Here is a 21,296-nt window from a genome sequence, read left to right on the forward strand (position 1 = left end):
TTAAGCATAAAACTGTATTTTATTAAAATGACCAAAATTGCCAAAGCATTTCACACTCACAGTAAATTAATAATTATTTTATTGTCACTTTTTGGTCCATCCTCACCTAGTCTTGACCTTAAAGCTATACTCTTAATTTTTATTTTTATATGTTACACTATTTTCAGTTTTTATTGGTCTTTGAAACATACAGATAAAGCACAGACACCATACAAACATTTAATAAAAACCTACTCTATAAACTTAAATGATCTAATCGACTCAAAAACCAACTGAGAAATACAAATTATCTGCATTCACACAAAAGAAAAAATCTGAAATACACATGCCACTTCAGTAGGTAAGAAGGTCTACATTAAGGACAAAATTTAAAGGAAGACCATTCAGAGCATAGAAAAAGCAATACTGGGCCAACGTTTCTTCAGAACCAGTCTTTTTTTAAAACTGTTTACTAGTTCCTCTGTCGATAACGTTGTCAGCCAACAGTTTGATGTCGTCAGAGTAAGAACAAGGTGAGACGAATGAGAACAAAGTGATAATCTACTGTTCTTGTGGTTATATGCAGAAGGTTACAGTGAGCATGCACAAAGTAGGTCATGTCTTCATCCATTATCTTAAGTCTCCATGAGTCCAGACGCCCAAAAGTGCCAATAATTTAAAAAAAAACATAACTTAAATGTCTCGTTATTCGAGGTTGGAAACAAGTATTTATACTGTAACGGTATTAAACCAATAATCGGTAAAAAATTTACATTGATTAAAAAAATTAAATTACTAAAAAAACACATTTTTCACGTTCCTGCAGCAACTCAGTAATTTATTTAATCTGTCTTAATTATCAAGGTTAAGTGGGCAGGGCCAACTTAACCTTGTTAACTCTGTTCAATATAACTGATCAGAAGTTGAGTTGCTGTGCAGATTAACCAATCAGATGTCGGGGTCTCTCTGACGAGCCACACACGGCCTTATGCATATGATAAAATAGATGATAGAATTAAATATGATTTACTGACAATTAATGAATGAATTTCAAATGCATTTGATTAGTTATATATTTAATTAAATATTTAGACATTTAAATAATTATAGTTTAATACATTTAATCACTAATTTTAATTATAACAGACAAAATAATTTCTTTATTTATTTTTTTCCTTCCTGGCACATCTATACATGGATTGACTGCAAAATATTAAAAAGTGTTTTTAATCTTAATACCTCAGTATTTTTACTTGTTTTCTCCTTACTTCAGGGTACTATTTGTGTTTTTCCTGCTTCTTTGCCTTTGTTGTTGGCCATGTATCCACCTCAGTACCACTGATCATCAGCTGTGTGTGTATTTCAGGCACGGGGTCTGAACCTGTCGTGTGTCCGGAGCTGTGTGGTCGTGGCTGAGGAGCGACCTCGTCTCGCCCTCTCGCAGTCTTTCTCCAAACTCTTTAAAGATCTCGGCTTGTCGCCTCGGGCCGTCAGCACCGCCTTTGGGTCCAGGGTGAACCTGTCCATCGGCCTGCAGGTACGTTTCACACCAAATTTCCAAACGTAAAGCCAGCGTTTTAGTTTGCTCTGCTGAGCTGAGGAGCCTTTGCTTCGGTTATACATATATTTATTTATTTCTGTTTAACTAGGGGACTTCTGGACCAGATGCTTCCACTGTTTATGTGGACATGAAGTCCTTGCGCCACGACAGGTAAGACCAGAGCTTCTTGCAGCTAAAAAAGGGCAACAATGCTCTTATGTTGCTGCTATAAACAAACATTGACCAAAGTAATTTGTTTTTTTGTTTGTGTTTAGGGTGAGGTTGGTTGAAAAAGGAGCGCCACAGAGTCTTCCACTCATGGAGTCTGGCACTGTAAGTGTTTACTGATTTATTGGGATGTTGAGTGTTACTACAGAACAAGAGAGGTAATAAAGGTCTTTTTGTTGCTGTTAGAGTTAAACTTGTCTTGTATTTTGCCCTCTAAGATTCTGCCAGGAGTCAGAGTCATTATAGTTAACCCAGAGACAAGAGGTCCACTGGGAGACTCACATCTTGGTGAGGTGAGTTGGCGAAAGGCTGGTTTCAGATTCATAGATTGAACTTTGACCAAACCAGCTGATACTATAAGCTGTCTAAAATGAGACACAAAAAGAAACCCAAAAGGGCTCCAGTATGACTCCCTCTGTGTTTGGGCAGATCTGGGTGAACTCCCCTCACTGTGCCAGCGGCTATTACACCATCTACGGAGAAGAGAGCCTGCAGGCAGATCATTTCAACACCAAACTCAGCTTTGGGGACCCCCAGACTCTCTGGGCCAGGACCGGATACTTGGGCTTCATCAAGAGAACGGAGCTGTTAGATGCAAGTGGAGGTAAGTCGATTTTTTAATGAAAGCCGAGGACATTCAGTGACGTTCTGCTGTTTGCGTTTATAAGCATGACCTACAGTTGAGTGCCGTTACATAGAGCGAAGATTTTTTTACGCAGTTTTTTAAAGCATTGCGATCAGAAATGAAGTTCTTTGACAATAACTGATCTAATCCGTGAACTTTGGTGTTTTATGTGCTAAAAGGAACATAAAGGATCGAGAACTGGATTTTTTACATGAAAAATTTGTTGCAACCCAACAACGAAGATGACCTAAAGGCCACTATCAGTCTCACTTTTGCTGGGGTTGTGTACCACCTGTAATTGTTTTTTTTTCTTCTACAGATCGCCATGATGCCTTGTTTGTTGTGGGCTCTCTGGATGAAACTTTGGAGTTGAGGGGATTGCGTTATCACCCCATCGACATCGAGACGTCTGTGTCCCGAGCTCACCGCAGCATCGCAGAGAGGTGAGGGTCTGATGGTGTTTAACACTGCATAACTATTAACAACAGCCGCAGCAAACTGAATCTTCTCTCTTGACCCCCCGCCCCCAGCGCTGTGTTTACATGGACCAACCTGCTGGTGGTGGTGGCAGAGCTCAGCGGCTCCGAGCAGGAGGCCTTAGACCTGGTGCCGCTCGTCACCAACGTGGTCCTGGAGGAGCACCACCTCATTGTTGGGGTGGTCGTCATTGTGGACCCCGGGGTAATCCCCATCAACTCCAGGGGGGAGAAGCAGAGGATGCACCTGCGAGACTCCTTCCTGGCGGACCAACTAGACCCCATCTACGTGGCCTACAACATGTGAACAGCATTCAGAAACTGATGCAGAAAACTGAGCCGGGGTCTTAGAAGACCTGAGGGACTTCAAGGGTGTGAACAGCAGTGGCCCCCATGTTAGCTCTCAGACACGTTTAAAAGAGAAAGCAATGCAGGAATGCGAAAACCGAGCAAGTGGTGTAACAGTGAAATGCTTCCCTTTCAGAAACTGTTCCTGCTTTTGTTCCACCTGCTTGATTGCTGCAGCCCAGGTTCACCAAGACTTCTAAGAACAAGGGTGAAATCTTCTGTCCTCTTTAGAGGAAACACATCCTTCACTTTGAAGAAATGAGATCTTTATCTGCTGTCTGAAGCCCATTTCTCCCTCAGCAATCCTAATAATGTTTTGAAACATTTTTATTTACATACTCCCCTCAAAGACAGAAGACTCTATCATTTAATTCCTTTTTTTCATGCTTTTATTTTTATTTTTTTTAACTTCCATACTTTTAAAGACGGGGGCGCACTGGAACTTCCTCCATCTTTTGCACGTCTAGCTCCACGTCCTGCTTTAAAAGGAGACTCCACTGCCCACATCTGCTGCTGCTGCTTCCAGAGGAGCAAATCCACACCAGTATTACAAAAAAAGTGCTACCAGCGTGTCTCATCCCAACTCTCTGACCTTCCACCAGGTGTGCAGTGGCTCTCGCCTCCAGACCGTTCTGCACTAGCCTGCAGAAACGACTTCGGCCTTCACTCATTACAAGATGTCCGAAAAATACACTTGAATTACATGTTTGTGTGAGATAAGCCAAAGTTCCCTCACTCACAAACCTGGATTAGTGATAGTGAAAAGACTTGCTGAGTTAGGATAATTGTGGCAGTCTAAGAAATTGTTTTCTTACTTTGAAGCACCAGGTCTTAGTGGGATTAAACGTTTCATAGCAAGAATAACAGCAGAATAAAAAACTGATACTTTGATGCATTATAGAATTGCAAAAACAGAAAAGGAAAGAAAATGTGATTAGTTGAAGGATACAATTAAACATGAGTTCCAGTTTTACACAAAGGTAAACATTTCTAAGTTTCTGAAAGGTCTTCTAGAGTCAGGGTTCAAAGTGGGAAGACCCGAGCTTTCGGACCAATCCCAACCTCAAAATCCAACATGGCTGCCTTGCATTTAAATCCTGCTGGTAGCTGCCGTATAAACTGGTTTATTTGCACTTCCTCCTGGTTTACTGTCAGTTCGTACTGAAAATTGCCGAAATTTTCCCCACTCCAGGTTTTCCTGAAAGCAGCTAAAGTAACATAGCTGGTAATCAGCAGTTTGAGAACCACCTGTGTAGCAAACAGTTTTTCCAGTTCTGGAAAAGCCTACAAGCCCGCTTTTAATAAATGGCCCATTCTCCCTAAGAACTGACGCTTGTTTCAGTGGTGGTTACTTATGAGAGGCACAAACCAGCTTCAGCAGTCACAGATTGAATTTCTCACTTGGAAAAGAAGCTTATAAAACATTACGTTTTCAGGACACAATAGCATCGTATTTATGATGGTGTAAACCATAAAAAAAATATTTCTTTTTGACCTTAGTTAACATCTTAGTTAACATCTAGTTTCACTGGATAGTGTTTTGCTGGCTTAGGATGAGACGCAGATTTGAGCCTCGACCCACCAGCATGAGCGTAGCGGTAAATCTGAAATCCCAACAGCTTTCCATTCACAGCCTATAAATAAATGTAGATGATCAGAAGGCAGAGTAGTGCCTTTTATGTCTAAGACATTTCTGATTTATAAACTATTGAATTTTAAAAGAGAGCAACGTGCGAGGAGTGTGGAGAAAACTTTGCCTTATTAAAACCTGTGGACCTTTTGTTTTGAAGGAGCTCCACTGATTCTGCATTAGAAACCAGAAGCGGGAAGCACATTTGCATCTTTTTTTTTTTCTACAGAAAGAGGGTGTCGTGTTTTCGATAACTTTCTTGTCATGCCTCTTTTTTTGATCCGAATCAATATTTAAGCCAATTCTTTCCAAATGTCTGTAACACTGGGGGGGCAAAAAATATTAGAAACAATCCCAATGAAACCTGCATTTGAAAATGCATTTACAGATGGCAAATACTTCTTTAAAGGAAAAAGTATAATAGATAAAGGTTAATAATGTCTGTATCCTGTATTTTAGAAGTGAGATACTGTATTACTAGTGTTACTGTGTACATGGAGATGGAGTCTGTAGATAAAAACTTGACTGATCTTTCATACTTGACAACATTTCTTTCTGCATTGCTTGTTCAACTACGTCTCATTGAAACAGACAGGGAACATGAACAGGAACAATGTGCACTTTCCCAATATCATTTGATGTATGTGGGCATGCCCCTGAGAGAGTGTGTGTGAGCGCGTGTGTGTGTCTAACAGTGATATTTGGCTTTTACGGTGCAACAAGGTTCATCTTTTGTAAAAATCCCAAAATAATGAATTTTGTTTTTTTTTTAATGTCGCCTCCACTGTATTTTTACTCTTTCCATCCACGTTTGGGATCTAATATATTTTTTAGGGCTATTATTGATATTTTTCCCACTGATGCATTTTTTCATCTGGAGCTGCACAACCTCTGCAAACACATTTCTCAGTAGCGACACAACCGCTGCCCGCTTTTCACCGAGGACATGTACGCGAGCCAGTCATTTGGTTACTCATGAATAACCGTGTGATAATTGCTTTGTCGCCACTGTTTCACTCCAACGACTTTTAATAAAGTTTTATAATTTGACGTTGGCCTTCAAGCCTTTTCAATAGACCTTGGTGCTATTCAATAAGGTGCCGTAGACAGATTTTTATCCTTCAGTGTCATTGCAAAAAGCCGTCATTCTGGATTTTGTGTGGAAGTAAATATTTCCTTTTAAAGTCCTACAGATGTTCACTCTTTCAAAGCTTGCATTGTTTTTCATTGTCAGTTGTTATCAGCTGTAAAATCTGATGCAAAATTTCAAACAATGCAACTTGTCACATCTGTCTTTTTTTCCATCTGAATATTCATTTCTTAGACATTTCAACCCTCCAAAGTTGTTCTAAGCACAAAATGTAGAGATGAGGCAAAGAAAATGGATCATTTTAACACAAATAGGGAGGAAAAAAAAATCAAGGGTCCACTCTGTATACCTCGACAACAGTCTGTCCACTATGCATCATTAAGCTGCAGCAAAAACACATTCTGGACTAATCAGTGGTGCGATAACGTCTAACAACATGTCTTACAAAAAAACACTGTCACACTGTCACTGGATGTGTTTCATGTCAAATAAAAATGCTTTGTCAGACTTTCTTCTGCCTTCTACTTTTCTATCCGGACGCTTCCTCTAGAGCTTGCTTATAACCAGAATTATACCACTTTACCACCAGGGGTCACTGTTTCTGCTTCTTTATAAAGCAAAACAAATATACTACATTAAGTCATGATGAAGTCACTGCCAAGAGGTTTTAAAGAAGAAAACTACCACAAATATTCACATTTGGTAAAATTGATGTTTAAACTTCATCACTGACCAATTTTGTTGTACTGCATCATTTAAAAAATTTGCAGGCAGAATGCTGGTTATTTAAAACATGAGCTCGAAAAGAACTGCAGTCATTTCTGTGGTTGCTAGTAATAAAGTAACCTGAAGGAACAGTGAATAAAACCTTTTTGAGAAATTGAATTAAATCATGTTTTAAGTCTGAAGAGCTCTAAATTTTGCATGTGGGAAATGACAAGACAACCAAAAAAAAAGATTTGGCAGAGGCTTTAATATTTACATCTTCCTTTTAAATGCCATCAAATGCAAATATACACTTTGCACTAACATATTAGGCATTCTAAACAGAAAAAAGAATACATGAGAGATGTGTGAACTACTTCTGCAACAAGCGGCTTTGTGTTGGACTAAAAGACTGGTTTTCTTCCAGAATTGCCCTATACTACCTTCATCCATCTTCCCAAACGCTCTGACCAGTTTCCCTGTCCTGCTGAAAAAGAGCATGGTGCTGCCACCACCATGTTTTACCATGGGGATGGTGTGTTCAGCAAAAAGAGGGTTTTTGTAAAACCAAAGCACCTTCTACATGTCTGCTGTGTCCCCTGCGTGGCTTTGTGGTATCTTTTACACAAGACCTATGGCTGTTTGGTGGATAGTGATATCTTGGTAGGTTTACATTTGTGACATACTCCATTTCCATGTTCAGATGATTGATAGCTCAATGAGGCATTCAAAGCTTGAGATGTTTATAACCCAACTCTGCTTTAAATGTCTCCCTAACCTCCTCCCTGATCTGTCTGCTTTGCTCCTTCGTGTTCTTGGTGGTGTTTGTTTTCTAATGTTCCCTAACAAGCCTCCGAGGACAGCTGCATTTATACTGAGATGAAATTTCACACAGGTGGACTGTATTCACTTTTTAGAGTTAAACTCAAAATTATTGACACCCCTGGCCGATTTAGGTTTAAAATAATATTTTAATCTCACTAACACGTTTCTTCTTACTGGAAGCAATATTAACATTTCAGAGTCCAGCCAGAATCCCGACTTAAATGTGATTTTATTTAGATTTAATGGGGGTATTAGATTTAAAGGTCCTGCATACAAATATCAGATCCTTAAACAGGAAAAACCAAAAATATAATTTTTCTGTCACTTCACAAATTATGCGCTATCATATAAAATAGCTAAAATATGTAATAGTCTGTGGTGGTAACATGAAATGTGAAAAAAAGCTCAAGGGGTGTGAATACTTTTGCGAGTCTCTATATAGAAATGTGTCATTGAGAGTGAGACAAATGTCCTCCCAGGGACAGAAGTTCTAACTAGACGGCCTGATTTACTTGTAGTAAATTATATATTAACCAGGAAGACTTTAGGTGAAAGAAAATCAAAAATATTTGCCCATTTGTAAAAGAAAGAAAACATGTACAGCTCATGTTTGCTTTGTGCTTTAGTGATTCTGTTTTTTGCAGACAGAGCGGATGTTTCAGAGCAGCGTCAGGGCAGCAAAGAGCAGAGCTGTGGTTAGCCTTCTGGTGAGTCTGTGTGCAGTAGCTCTAGCTCCTTCCTGCGTTGCCTTCAGCCACTCTGCGAACCTGCTGGTTTTTGAATACACCCCTGGTCTGTAGGGCAGTCCGCACTCCGCCCCGAAGCTTGTTACTCCTACAACATAGAAGCTGTGTTCGCTCTCGCTGTAGCACTGCAGTGGGCCTCCGCTGTCGCCCTGCACCACAATCAGCACCGGGGTGTTACAGATGTCTACCTCTGCACCTTAGAAATACTTTGAAAATGAGTAAAATAATCACTTAACCTGACAAGTGTCAACTCCTCCACTCTGCAGTCCTGCACAGATCATGTTTTCTGTGATGATGCCATTGTACCAAGTTCTCTGGTTACATCTGATCTCGTCAATGAGCTCCACCTCAGCCTCCTGCAGACTGTCCATCGTATCCCCTATCAGAAACGCATACAAAGCTGCTCAACCTAACATAACTTTGTATAACTACCATAAGCAAACAGCAAAGGTTGGTATTGTTCAAACCATAGTGCAACATTACATTTTACAGTTTTAACTTCTCTGTCCAGATTGTTCAGTCTCTAAGTTCCTTTTCTGGCTGTCAGTGACTGTATTGTTTTCATAGTGAGGCTGATAGAAACTAATTTACAAACAGAGAAGATGATTTGCTCTCTTCTAACTCTAAACTATTTTGTCTTGCGTTTCAATAAATGTACTGTCCAATTTTTTTGGAAATATTTCTGTCTTCGATAAAGTTTGGTTGATGATTACCACCCAAAGATTAGATATCTATAGGCAACAAGTCCTAATGAAAGTCTCTTGAAAGACACACAATCTCAAACTCACATCTCCTCTTCAATGGAGCAAAACCCTAGCATGTGGAAAGATGTTCTGGGAAGTTAAAGGGACATTAAAAGCCAAACACAATGCCACAACACAATGACACATTGGAAGAAGTATAAGAACCACAGGAAGAAGATGGAAATATATATTCCACCAAACAACAGATCCCATCCGACCATCTGGGCTGGTAAAATCCTTTAGTTTTTGTTTTGTGTCACCTGTTTGTCTGTGTGCACTTCTGAGACTTCTTCTCTACAGGTCCTTCTCAAAATATTAGCATATTGTGATAAAGTTCATTATTTTCCATAATGTCATGATAAAAATTTAACATAGACAAAATCTAGATAAATGCCCTTGCTTTATCTCTATTGTTGCAAATGTAAACAGCGTGTCTCCTCAGCTTTCATAGATAAGCTTTTCAATCCTCCAACCATCTCTGACAATAATCTGCCAACTACAGGTCCTTCTCAAAATATTAGCATATTGTGATAAAGTTCATTATTTTTCATAATGTAATGATGAATATTTAACATTCATATATTTTAGATTCATTGCACACTAACTGAAATATTTTAGGTCTTTTATTGTCTTAATACGGATGATTTTGGCATACAGCTCATGAAAACCCAAAATTACTATCTTACAAAATTAGCATATTTCATCCGACCAATAAAAGAAAAGTGTTTTTAATACAAAAAACGTCAACCTTCAAATAATCATGTACAGTTATGCACTCAATACCTGGTCGGGTATACTTTGGCAGAAATGACTGCTTCAATGCGGCGTGGCATGGAGGCAATCAGCCTGTGGCACTGCTGAGGTTTTATGGAGGCCCAGGATGCTTCGATAGCAGCCTTTAGCTCATCCAGAGTGTTGGGTCTTGAGTCTCTCAACGTTCTCTTCACAATATCCCACAGATTCTCTATGGGGTTCAGGTCAGGAGAGTTGGCAGGCCAATTGAGCACAGTGATACCATGGTCAGTAAACCATTTACCAGTGGTTTTGGCACTGTGAGCAGGTGCCAGGTCGTGCTGAAAAATGAAATCTTCATCTCCATAAAGCTTTTCAGCAGATGGAAGCATGAAGTGCTCCAAAATCTCCTGATAGCTAGCTGCATTGACCCTGCCCTTGATAAAACACAGTGGACCAACACCAGCAGCTGACACGGCACCCCAGACCATCACTGACTGTGGGTACTTGACACTGGACTTCTGGCATTTTGGCATTTCCTTCTCCCCAGTCTTCCTCCAGACTCTAGCACCTTGATTTCCGAATGACATGCAGAATTTGCTTTCATCCGAAAAAAGTACTTTGGACCACTGAGCAACAGCCCAGTGCTGCTTCTCTGTAGCCCAGGTCAGGTGCTTCTGCTGCTGTTTCTGGTTCAAAAGTGGCTTGACCTGGGGAATGCGGCACCTGTAGCCCATTTCCTGCACACGCCTGTGCACGGTGGCTCTGGATGTTTCTACTCCAGACTCAGTCCACTGCTTCCGCAGGTCCCCCAAGGTCTGGAATCGGCCCTTCTCCACAATCTTCCTCAGGGTCCGGTCACCTCTTCTCGTTGTGCAGCGTTTTCTGCCACACTTTTTCCTTCCCACAGACTTTCCACTGAGGTGCCTTGATACAGCACTCTGGGAACAGCCTATTCGTTCAGAAATATCTTTCTGTGTCTTACCCTCTTGCTTGAGGGTGTCAATAGTGGCCTTCTGGACAGCAGTCAGATCGGCAGTCTTACCCATGATTGGGGTTTTGAGTGATGAACCAGGCTGGGAGTTTTAAAGGCCTCAGGAATCTTTTGCAGGTGTTTAGAGTTAACTCGTTGATTCAGATGATTAGGTTCATAGCTCGTTTAGAGACCCTTTTAATGATATGCTAATTTTGTGAGATAGGAATTTTGGGTTTTCATGAGCTGTATGTCAAAATCATCCGTATTAAGACAATAAAAGACCTGAAATATTTCAGTTAGTGTGCAATGAATCTAAAATATATGAATGTTAAATTTTCATCATGACATTATGGAAAATAATGAACTTTATCACAATATGCTAATATTTTGTGAAGGACCTGTATAGTCCTCACTGAGGAAGATAGACAACAATTTTCTGTGTAGCTCCTAAAGAGACTGTCTTCTCTTGTCTTTGTCTGAGGAAATAACTATTGGTTAAGTGGTGTTATTTTGAGACGCAGTCCTGGCTGAGATCTGAAGCATCCGGGTCTGTTGGACAAACCTCCTCTCATCCCTCAGAGCAAACCAGGTCGGACATGAGCACAATGCACTGAGACTTTTTCGCCTGAGAGAGCGAGAGTTTAAGAGCTGAATCACTATCCTGCCTGCTGGCTGACAGCCTGAGATCCAGAAAGCAGGTGACATTTACATGAACACTAGGTTGGAGAGTTCTGTTACTCTGCTTGTTTGGACATTGACAACATCCTCCTGTTTCTCTAACATTAGAAAGGATGGACTTATATATATACATATATATATATATGTGCGTGTATATATATATATACATATATATATACATATACAGGTCCTTCTCAAAATATTAGCATATTGTGATAAAGTTCATTATTTTCCATAATGTCATGATGAAAATTTAACATTCATATATTTTAGATTCATTGCACACTAACTAAAATATTTCAGGTCTTTTATTGTCTTAATAAGGATGATTTTGGCATACAGCTCATGAAAACCCAAAATTCCTATCTCACAAAATTAGCATATCATTAAAAGGGTCTCTAAACGAGCTATGAACCTAATCATCTGAATCAGCGAGTTAACTCTAAACACCTGCAAAAGATTCCTGAGGCCTTTAAAACTCCCAGCCTGGTTCATCACTCAAAACCCCAATCATGGGTAAGACTGCTGACCTGACTGCTGTCCAGAAGGCCACTATTGACACCCTCAAGCAAGAGGGTAAGACACAGAAAGAAATTTCTGAACGAATAGGCTGTTCCCAGAGTGCTGTACCAAGGCACCTCAGTGGGAAGTCTGTGGGAAGGAAAAAGTGTGGCAGAAAACGCTGCACAACGAGAAGAGGTGACCGGACCCTGAGGAAGATTGTGGAGAAGGGCCGATTCCAGACCTTGGGGGACCTGCGGAAGCAGTGGACTGAGTCTGGAGTAGAAACATCCAGAGCCACCGTGCACAGGCGTGTGCAGGAAATGGGCTACAGGTGCCGCATTCCCCAGGTCAAGCCACTTTTGAACCAGAAACAGCGGCAGAAGCGCCTGACCTGGGCTACAGAGAAGCAGCACTACAGGTCCTTCTCAAAATATTAGCATATTGTGATAAAGTTCATTATTTTCCATAATGTCATGATGAAAATTTAACATTCATATATTTTAGATTCATTGCACACTAACTGAAATATTTCAGGTCTTTTATTGTCTTAATACGGATGATTTTGGCATACAGCTCATGAAAACCCAAAATTCCTATCTCACAAAATTAGCATATTTCATCCGACCAATAAAAGAAAAGTGTTTTTAAAACAAAAAACGTCAACCTTCAAATAATCATGTACAGTTATGCACTCAATACTTGGTCGGGAATCCTTTGGCAGAAATGACTGCTTCAATGCGGCGTGGCATGGAGGCAATCAGCCTGTGGCACTGCTGAGGTCTTATGGAGGCCCAGGATGCTTCGATAGCGGCCTTTAGCTCATCCAGAGTGTTGGGTCTTGAGTCTCTCAACGTTCTCTTCACAATATCCCACAGATTCTCTATGGGGTTCAGGTCAGGAGAGTTGGCAGGCCAATTGAGCACAGTGATACCATGGTCAGTAAACCATTTACCAGTGGTTTTGGCACTGTGAGCAGGTGCCAGGTTGTGCTGAAAAATGAAATCTTCATCTCCATAAAGCTTTTCAGCAGATGGAAGCATGAAGTGCTCCAAAATCTCCTGATAGCTAGCTGCATTGACCCTGCCCTTGATAAAACACAGTGGACCAACACCAGCAGCTGACACGGCACCCCAGACCATCACTGACTCTGGGTACTTGACACTGGACTTCTGGCATTTCCTTCTCCCCAGTCTTCCTCCAGACTCTGGCAACTTGATTTCTGAATGACATGCAGAATTTGCTTTCATCCGAAAAAAGTACTTTGGACCACTGAGCAACAGTCCAGTGCTGCTTCTCTGTAGCCCAGGTCAGGCGCTTCTGCCGCTGTTTCTGGTTCAAAAGTGGCTTGACCTGGGGAATGCGGCACCTGTAACCCATTTCCTGCACACGCCTGTGCACGGTGGCTCTGGATGTTTCTACTCCAGACTCAGTCCACTGCTTTCGCAGGTCCCCCAAGGTCTGGAATCGGCCCTTCTCCACAATCGTCCTCAGGGTCCGGTCACCTCTTCTCATTGTGCAGCGTTTTCTGCCACACTTTTTCCTTCCCACAGACTTCCCACTGAGGTGCCTTGATACAGCACTCTGGGAACAGCCTATTCGTTCAGAAATTTCTTTCTGTGTCTTACCCTCTTGCTTGAGAGTGTTAATAGTGGCCTTCTGGACAGCAGTCAGGTCGGCAGTCTTACCCATGATTGGGGTTTTGAGTGATGAACCAGGCTGGGAGTTTTAAAGGCCTCAGGAATCTTTTGCAGGTGTTTAGAGTTAACTTGTTGATTCAGATGATTAGGTTCATAGCTCGTTTAGAGACACTTTTAAAGATATGCTAATTTTGTGAGATAGGAATTTTAGGTTTTCATGAGCTGTATGCCAAAATCATCCGTATTAAGACAATAAAAGACCTGAAATATTTTAGTTAGTGTGCAATGAATCTAAAATATATTAATGTTAAATTTTCATCATGACATTATGGAAAATAATGAACTTTATCACAATATGCTAATATTTTGAGAAGGACCTGTAGACTGATGCTCAGTGGTCCAAAGTACTTTTTTCGGATGAAAGCAAATTCTGCATGTCATTCGGAAATCAAGGTGCCAGAGTCTGGAGGAAGACTGGGGAGAAGGAAATGCCAAAATTCCAGAAGTCCAGTGTCAAGTACCCACAGTCAGTGATGGTCTGGGGTGCCATGTCAGCTGCTGGTGTTGGTCCACTGTGTTTTATCAAGGGCAGGGTCAATGCAGCTAGCTATCAGGAGATTTTGGAGCACTTCATGCTTCCATCTGCTGAAAAGCTTTATGGAGATGAAGATTTCATTTTTCAGCACAAACTGGCACCTGCTCACAGTGCCAAAACCACTGGTAAATGGTTTACTGACCATGGTATCACTGTGCTCAATTGGCCTGCCAACTCTCCTGACCTGAACCCCATAGAGAATCTGTGGGATATTGTGAAGAGAACGTTGAGAGACTCAAGACCCAACACTCTGGATGAGCTAAAGGCCGCTATCGAAGCATCCTGGGCCTCCATAAGACCTCAGCAGTGCCACAGGCTGATTGCCTCCATGCCACGCCGCATTGAAGCAGTCATTTCTGCAAAAGGATTCCCGACCAAGTATTGAGTGCATAACTGTACATGATTATTTGAAGGTTGACGTTTTTTGTATTAAAAACACTTTTCTTTTATTGGTCGGATGAAATATGCTAATTTTGTGAGATAGGAATTTTGGGTTTTCATGAGCTGTATGCCAAAATCATCCGTATTAAGACAATAAAAGACCTGAAATATTTCAGTTAGTGTGCAATGAATCTAAAATATATGAATGTTAAATTTTCATCATGACATTATGGAAAATAATGAACTTTATCACAATATGCTAATATTTTGAGAAGGACCTGTATATATATATACAAACATATATATGTATATATATGTATGTATTCTCAGTACCTATGCTTTCTGGCTGATGTTTTGGTCTCTTTTGAATGTTGTCGTGGTAGCATGAGACGGACTCTACAACCCACACAAGTTGTCTCAGGTAGTGCAGCTCATCCAGGATGGCACATCAATGCGAGCTGTGGCAAGAAGGTTTGCTGTGTCTGTCAGCGTAGTGTCCAGAGCCTGGAGGCGCTACCAGGAGACAGGCCAGTACACCAGGAGACGTGGAGGAGGCCGTAGGAGGGCAACAACCCAGCAGCAGGACCACTACCTCCGCCTTTGTGCAAGGAGGAACAGGAGGAGCACTGCCAGAGCTCTGCAAAATGACCTCCAGCAGGCCACAAATGTGCATGTGTCTGCACAAACGGTTAGAAACCGACTCCATGAGGATGGTATGAGGGCCCGACATCCACGAATGGGGGTTGTGCTCACAACCCAACACCATGCAGGACGCTTAGCATTTTCCAGAGAAAACCAGGATTGGCAAATTCGCCTGTGGCACCCTGTGCTCTTCACAGATGAAAGCAGGTTCACACTGAGCACATGTGACAGACGTGACAGAGTCTGGAGACACCGTGGAGAGAGATCTGCTGCCTGCAACATCCTTCAGCATGACCGGTTTGGCAGTGGGTCAGTAATGGTGTGGGGTGGCATTTCTTTGGAGGGCCACACAGCTCTCCATGTGCTCGCCAGAAGTAGCCTGACTGCCATTAGGTACTGAGATGAGATCCTCAGACCCCTTGTGAGACCATATGCTGGTGCGGTTGGCCCTGGGTTCCTCCTAATGCAGGACAATGCTAGACCTCATGTGGCTGGAGTGTGTCAGCAGTTCCTGCAAGATGAAGGCATTGAAGCTATGGACTGGCCCGCCCGTTCCCCAGACCTGAATCCGATTGAGCACATCTGGGACATCATGTCTCGCTCCATCCACCAACGTCACGTTGCACCACAGACTGTCCAGGAGTTGGCGGATGCTTTAATCCAGGTTTGGGAGGAGATCCCTCAGGAGACCATCTGCCGTCTCATCAGGAGCATGTCCAGGCGTTGTAGGGAGGTCATACAGACACGTGGAGGTCACACACAATACTGAGCCTCATTTTGACTTGTTTTAAGGACATTCAAATATCATATCAAAGTTGGATCAGCCTGTAGTGTGTTTTTACACTTTAATTTTGTGTGTGACTCCAAATCCAGGCCTCCATTGGTTCATAAATTTGATTTCCATTGATGATTTTTGTGTGATTTTGTTGTCAGCACATTCAACTTTTTACAGAACAAAGTATTCAATGAGAATATTTCATTCATTCAGATCTAGGATGTGTTATTTGAGTGTTCCCTTTATTTTTTTGAGCAGTGAATATACATGCAAACACACCTGCTGCAATGTTGCAAGCAGCATAGCTTTCGGCTTCTCCAGACCCTTTCACGTCTGCCAATCCTGCCAATTCAAGTGTTCTCTGGCAAATGCCAGTTGAGCTCCACAGTGCCTCCTACGGGCCTATCAGAGGACATTGGACCCTCAGGCCACCGTCATGAAGTCTGTTTCTAATGGTTTGGTCAAAGACATTCACACCAGTGGCCTGCTGGTGGTCACTTTGTAGGGCTCTGGCAGTACTCATCCTGTTCCTCCTTCCACAAAGGAGCAGGTACCAGTCCTGCTGATGGGTTGAGAACCTCCAACAGCCCTGCTCAGAAACTGGCTGTCTTCCTGAAATCTCCTCCATGTTCTTGAGACTGTGCTGGGAGACGCAGCAAACCTTCGGGAAATGGTATGTATTGATGTGCCATCCTGGTCAACTGTCTGTGCGACCTCTGTAGGGTCTAGGTATTACCTCATGCGACCAGTAGTGACACAGACCCTGGTCAAATGCAAAACTGCTGAAAAGCAGTCAAAAAAATTATGAGGGAAAAATATCTGTGGCCTCCACCTGCAAAACCATTCCTGTCTTTGGGGTTTCATTTCTGCCCCTTTATTGCACCTGTTGTTAATTTTCTTAACATCAAAACAGCCAATACCGCTTAAAAACTCCCTCTATTACTGAACTGACCACATCAATATTCCAGAGGTTTAACTGGTTTGATAATTTACTCTGATTAAAAGGTGGTCCTTTAATGTTTTTTTTTAGCAGTGTATACAGGTACATCTCAAAAAGACAGTCACTGACACTCTTCACAAGGAAGGTAAGACACAAAAAGTCATTGCTGAAGAAGCTGGTTGTTCACAGAGTTCTCTATCCAAGCATATTAACAGAAAATTGAGTGGAAGAAAGAAGTGTGGTAGGAAAAGGTGCACCTGCAACAGAGAGAAACGCAGCCTTGAGAGGATTGTCAAGCAAAATCTATTCAAGAATTTGTGGGACCTTCACAGGGAGTGGACTCAGGCTGTAGTCGGTGCATCAAGAGCCACCACACACAGAAGAATGCTAGACATGGGCTACAAATGACATTCCTCGTGTCAGGCCACTTCTGAACCAGAGACAACGTTAGAAGCGTCTTACCTGGGCTGAGTAGAAAATGAATGGTCCAAAGTCCTGTTTTCAGATGAAAGTAAATTCTGCATTTCCTTTGGAAATCAAGGTCCCAGAGTTTGGAGGAAGAGTGGAGAGGCAGAGAATCCAAGTTGCTTGAAGTCCAGTGTAATGTTTCCACAGTAAGTAATAGTTTGGACTGCCATGTCATCTGCTGGTGTTGGTCCACTGTGTTTTCTGAAGTCCACAGTCAATGCAGCCATCTACCAGGAAATTCTAGAGCACTTCATGCTTTCCTCTACTGACAAGCTGTATGGAGATGCTGATTCCAGCAGAACTTGGCACCTGCCCACACTGCCAAAGCTACCAGAAGGTGGTCCAATGACCATGGTGTTCCTGTTCTTGATTGGCCAGCAAACTGGAATGACCTGAACCCCTTAGAAAATCTATAGGCTGTTGTCAAGAGGAAGATGAGAGACACCAGACACAACAAAGCAGATGGCCTGAAGGCAGCTATCAAAACAATCTGGGCTTCCATTACACCTAAGCAGTGCCACAGGCAGGGTCGCCTCTATGCCATGACGCATTGATGCAGTAATTCATGCAAGAGAAGGCCCAACCAAGTATTGAGTGCATAGAAATAGGCATATTTTTCAGAAGCCTGACATTTGTGCTTAAATTGTCCTTTGTTGATTGGTCTAATGTGATATTACAATTTTCTGAGACACTGAATTCTGGGTTTTCTTTACCTGTAAGCCATAATCATCAACAAGGTATAAAAGCTTGAAATATTTTACTCCATGTGGATGAATCTCTATAAAATTCACTTTCTGTAATAACTGGCAAAAAATATTGCACTTTTACACAATATTCAAATTTTCGGAGATGTACCTGTATACAGGTGCTGTTAAACTCCTAAATAAATATAAGGTGCTTTCACTCTAAAATGAAACCTTGTAATGCCAGCCATTAAATGTTATTGAGTTATTAATAAATTATGTAAGGACCAGCTGCCCCACATATCAGGAAGAGACTGTCTAATTTTAAATCCAACATGAAGAAAAGCTATAATAGTCCTATTTTATCAGAAATGAATGTTTTCTGCTGTGCACACCTGGGGGAGAAGTGTTAGCACCAACCTTTGTAGTGGGTGCTCCCCCACCCACTGATGAAGCAGTTGCTCAAGCTGAGGGCTGCCTCGTGGCTCTCGTTATGAGGAGTGCAGCCAGGCTGGATGAGATCTGTGAATTTTAGGGGAGAGCTGAGCAGCAGCAGCGCCACGTCGCTGTCGGATGTGATGTCACTGTAGTCCTTATGCATTATGATTTTGCTGATGGAGCGTGTCTGGGTGTGAGGCCCAGGTGTGGACAGCATGTTTAGTCCCACCACCACTTGGAAGTGGTCTTTTCGGAGCCGTCTGAACACAAAATGGAATCAGTTCAACTCATTACTGCTGTGGTCTTCTCAGATGAAGATACTATATTAAAACGCACCAGGTTTAAAATCTGGATTACAGCAACTATACCATGCTTTGCAACCCCTCTTTTGCTTTTCACTACAGTTAACTTTGTGCTTGATTCTCTGTCTAACATTTCAAACATTTTCAAAAAGGGTTTGACAGTTGTTAACAAATCAGTTATCACTTTTCATTGTTTGCAGATCAAATGAGATTAAGTTACACTCACAGGTATTTTTTGAAGCAGTGTGCTGCAGTGAGCACCCAAAGGCTGTTGAGAATCGTCCCTCCGCAGTGGTGCCTGGTTACAGTCTGGATGCTGACCTGCCAGGGCCACGCTCCCTCAGGGGCCTCTCGGCCACCGACTATCCTGGACAATCCAGGCGGCCCGACCAGGGTCTGTTTCCCACAGCCTGATCAACAATCAAATAAAGCTTCTGAATGAAAATAAATACCATAATGTATTTCAGATTCTATGATGAAGTGAGGTGATTTGTCACTAACTGTCACTAACTAAATCAGTTTTTAACCAATCAATTTGTATAGAAGAACCAATTTTTACCATAAATTTTGAAAATTCTCATTTAACATCTTTACATATTTCTCACATTTGACCCCTTACTGCCAGAATGCATTAAAAAATATGGTGAAAAATATAAAACAAAATGTGTTTGTAAATTAAACATAGATTAATTAGAGTATAACATATGACAGATATATATTTAGGTATTTAGTATTGTAGTGAGCAAGATTAGGCATAAATTGGCATAACTCCGATAACTAGATGCCAGCAGAAAAGGTTTCCAATATGACCCTCTGTATGTGTTGAATATGAATCATCAGGAATTAGTGGCATATATACAGCACCTTGGCAGTGTGATGGTTTGATGCGAATCTGCGATGCTGGTCTTCAGGCGTAAATGATTAAATCACTGAATTACAATCAGAATGAGGAAAATAAATTTGGACATTAAAGCAAGGGTGAGTGCTTCAAAATGCTGAGCAATAAATCAATTTCCATATTTTATTGAGGATCAGAAAATGACATTTTCAATGAAGAAGGTAGGCTTTGAAATTTAATACAACAGTAACACATGTGGCCAACAATCAGGCACATTGCAGTACTGAAAATACTGCAATCTGCATCAATTTATACATCAATATATTGTTTGTTGAGAAAATGTCATTTTATACTTGTTTATTTGTGATCCATAATGTCCCACAATGCTTACGAGAATTGTGTGCGTAGTTTATAGCAGTTTTTCAAAGTATACTCATTAATGATAAATAAAATGTATTTCAATGTATTCTTTTAGTTTGCACTGAAATGTATGATTTCTTTGAAATTGAGTTGTTAATTTGAAAAATAAGTCTTTGATCATATGTTGCCCAGAATCCTGGATCCTGTCAGCCCCCCTCACAGGTCTTCTACAGAATTTAGATAGGAGGACTGAGATTATTATGAGAGGAGGTTCATTCTGTGTCCGATGAACAATTTCCATGTTTGTCTGGAAATATGTTCTGGATCATTATGCTGCTCAAAAACCCAGTGATGACCCATTTTCAGTTTTCTGCACAAGTCTTGGTATTTGATAAAGTTCCTGATACCATGCTCTTTAACAAGATGTTAATGTTCTTCGGGAGAGAAAAAGCCCACAGCATCACAGATCCTCCACCAAACTTAACAGTGAGCATGAGGCGCTTTTCCACATATTCCTCTTTTGTTTCAGACCAGACCTACCTGGAGTCTTTGTTGCTGAATAACTAAACAATAGTCTCATCTAACAAGCACACACACACCTAGATTAAGTCTTAGTAGAGTTTAACAAATTTCAAATGCTTATATTTGTGATGGTAGGTAAGAAAATGCTTTTCCTAGAATTACTCCCAAACAAATACAGAAAACACTTAACGTATAGATAGTGTCTAATGGTTTTTATAGAGACTTGGCGATCCAAAAGGCCACTGTTTGCTGCTGTTCTCTAACAGTGAGCGTTAGAGATTTTATTATTCTTATTTCTACCTCCCTCCTCATCATTGTGGCACCAAGACAAAAATGGGAACTTGTCCAGCCTGGTGGTCCCGATAGTTACAAGTAATGGATTCTCTGTTTCATATCATACTAGAAAGCATAAAATCATGAATTATTATTGTGTATTTTTAAAACAAAATAATTATTTCTTTACCTTAGATTTTTTTCCCCTCACTGACTTAATGAAGTTAAATTACAGGTTGGATTTTTTAAACAACTTTTCAGTCAAAGCTGTATTTTAATACTTTTTGCAGACATCTTTGTCCTTGGTGCCAGCATATATCTCTGTATACACAACCAGCTGATGATGCATTTGAACAAAAGGGATTTTAGCTTAGTACAAACCACAAAGCGACATAACTAAACCCCGGCCTGCTTACTGTGCTGTGTTGATGCTGCAGCGTTCAAACACAAGGCGCTCACAAACAGGAGGACAATCTTCAGATCCATCATCTGTTTGAGTCTTCAGGGCATTTTTTAAAAAGACAAATCAAAACAATTCCTCCCGTGACGTCATGCCACTTTAAGCTGACTGATGCCGCTTCACCTGTGAATATTATACCCGTTCTCTTTTTTGGAGT

At 41.2% G+C, this 21,296-nt stretch overlaps 2 protein-coding genes across 3 annotated transcripts in view; one reads left to right on the top strand and one right to left on the bottom strand.

Annotated features, from left to right (window-relative positions):
• dip2ba (disco-interacting protein 2 homolog Ba) overlaps positions 1–6,428 on the top strand; it is a 57,917-nt gene extending 51,489 nt beyond the window's left edge. For both annotated transcript variants that reach the window (XM_047360362.1, XM_047360368.1), the window contains 7 exons: positions 1,346–1,516; positions 1,629–1,690; positions 1,795–1,852; positions 1,966–2,040; positions 2,177–2,351; positions 2,692–2,815; positions 2,903–6,428. In XM_047360362.1, the coding sequence (XP_047216318.1) occupies positions 1,346–1,516; positions 1,629–1,690; positions 1,795–1,852; positions 1,966–2,040; positions 2,177–2,351; positions 2,692–2,815; positions 2,903–3,155 (918 nt within the window). In that variant the 3' untranslated portion in view covers positions 3,156–6,428. The remainder of the gene's footprint in view (positions 1–1,345; positions 1,517–1,628; positions 1,691–1,794; positions 1,853–1,965; positions 2,041–2,176; positions 2,352–2,691; positions 2,816–2,902) is intronic.
• A 442-nt stretch (positions 6,429–6,870) lies between these two features.
• Positions 6,871–21,240, bottom strand: LOC124865361 (acrosin). Its single transcript, XM_047360381.1, has 5 exons — positions 21,096–21,240; positions 18,913–19,096; positions 18,367–18,644; positions 8,429–8,571; positions 6,871–8,341 (listed from the first exon to the last, which is right to left on the bottom strand). Exons 1-5 carry the CDS (start codon positions 21,166–21,168, stop codon positions 8,105–8,107), a joined length of 915 nt encoding a protein of 304 aa, XP_047216337.1. The 5' UTR covers positions 21,169–21,240; the 3' UTR covers positions 6,871–8,104.
• Between the last annotated feature and the right edge of the window lie 56 nt (positions 21,241–21,296).

Source organism: Girardinichthys multiradiatus, chromosome 1 (genome assembly GCF_021462225.1).
Source record: "Girardinichthys multiradiatus isolate DD_20200921_A chromosome 1, DD_fGirMul_XY1, whole genome shotgun sequence".
Classification (NCBI taxonomy): Eukaryota; Metazoa; Chordata; class Actinopteri; order Cyprinodontiformes; family Goodeidae; genus Girardinichthys; species Girardinichthys multiradiatus.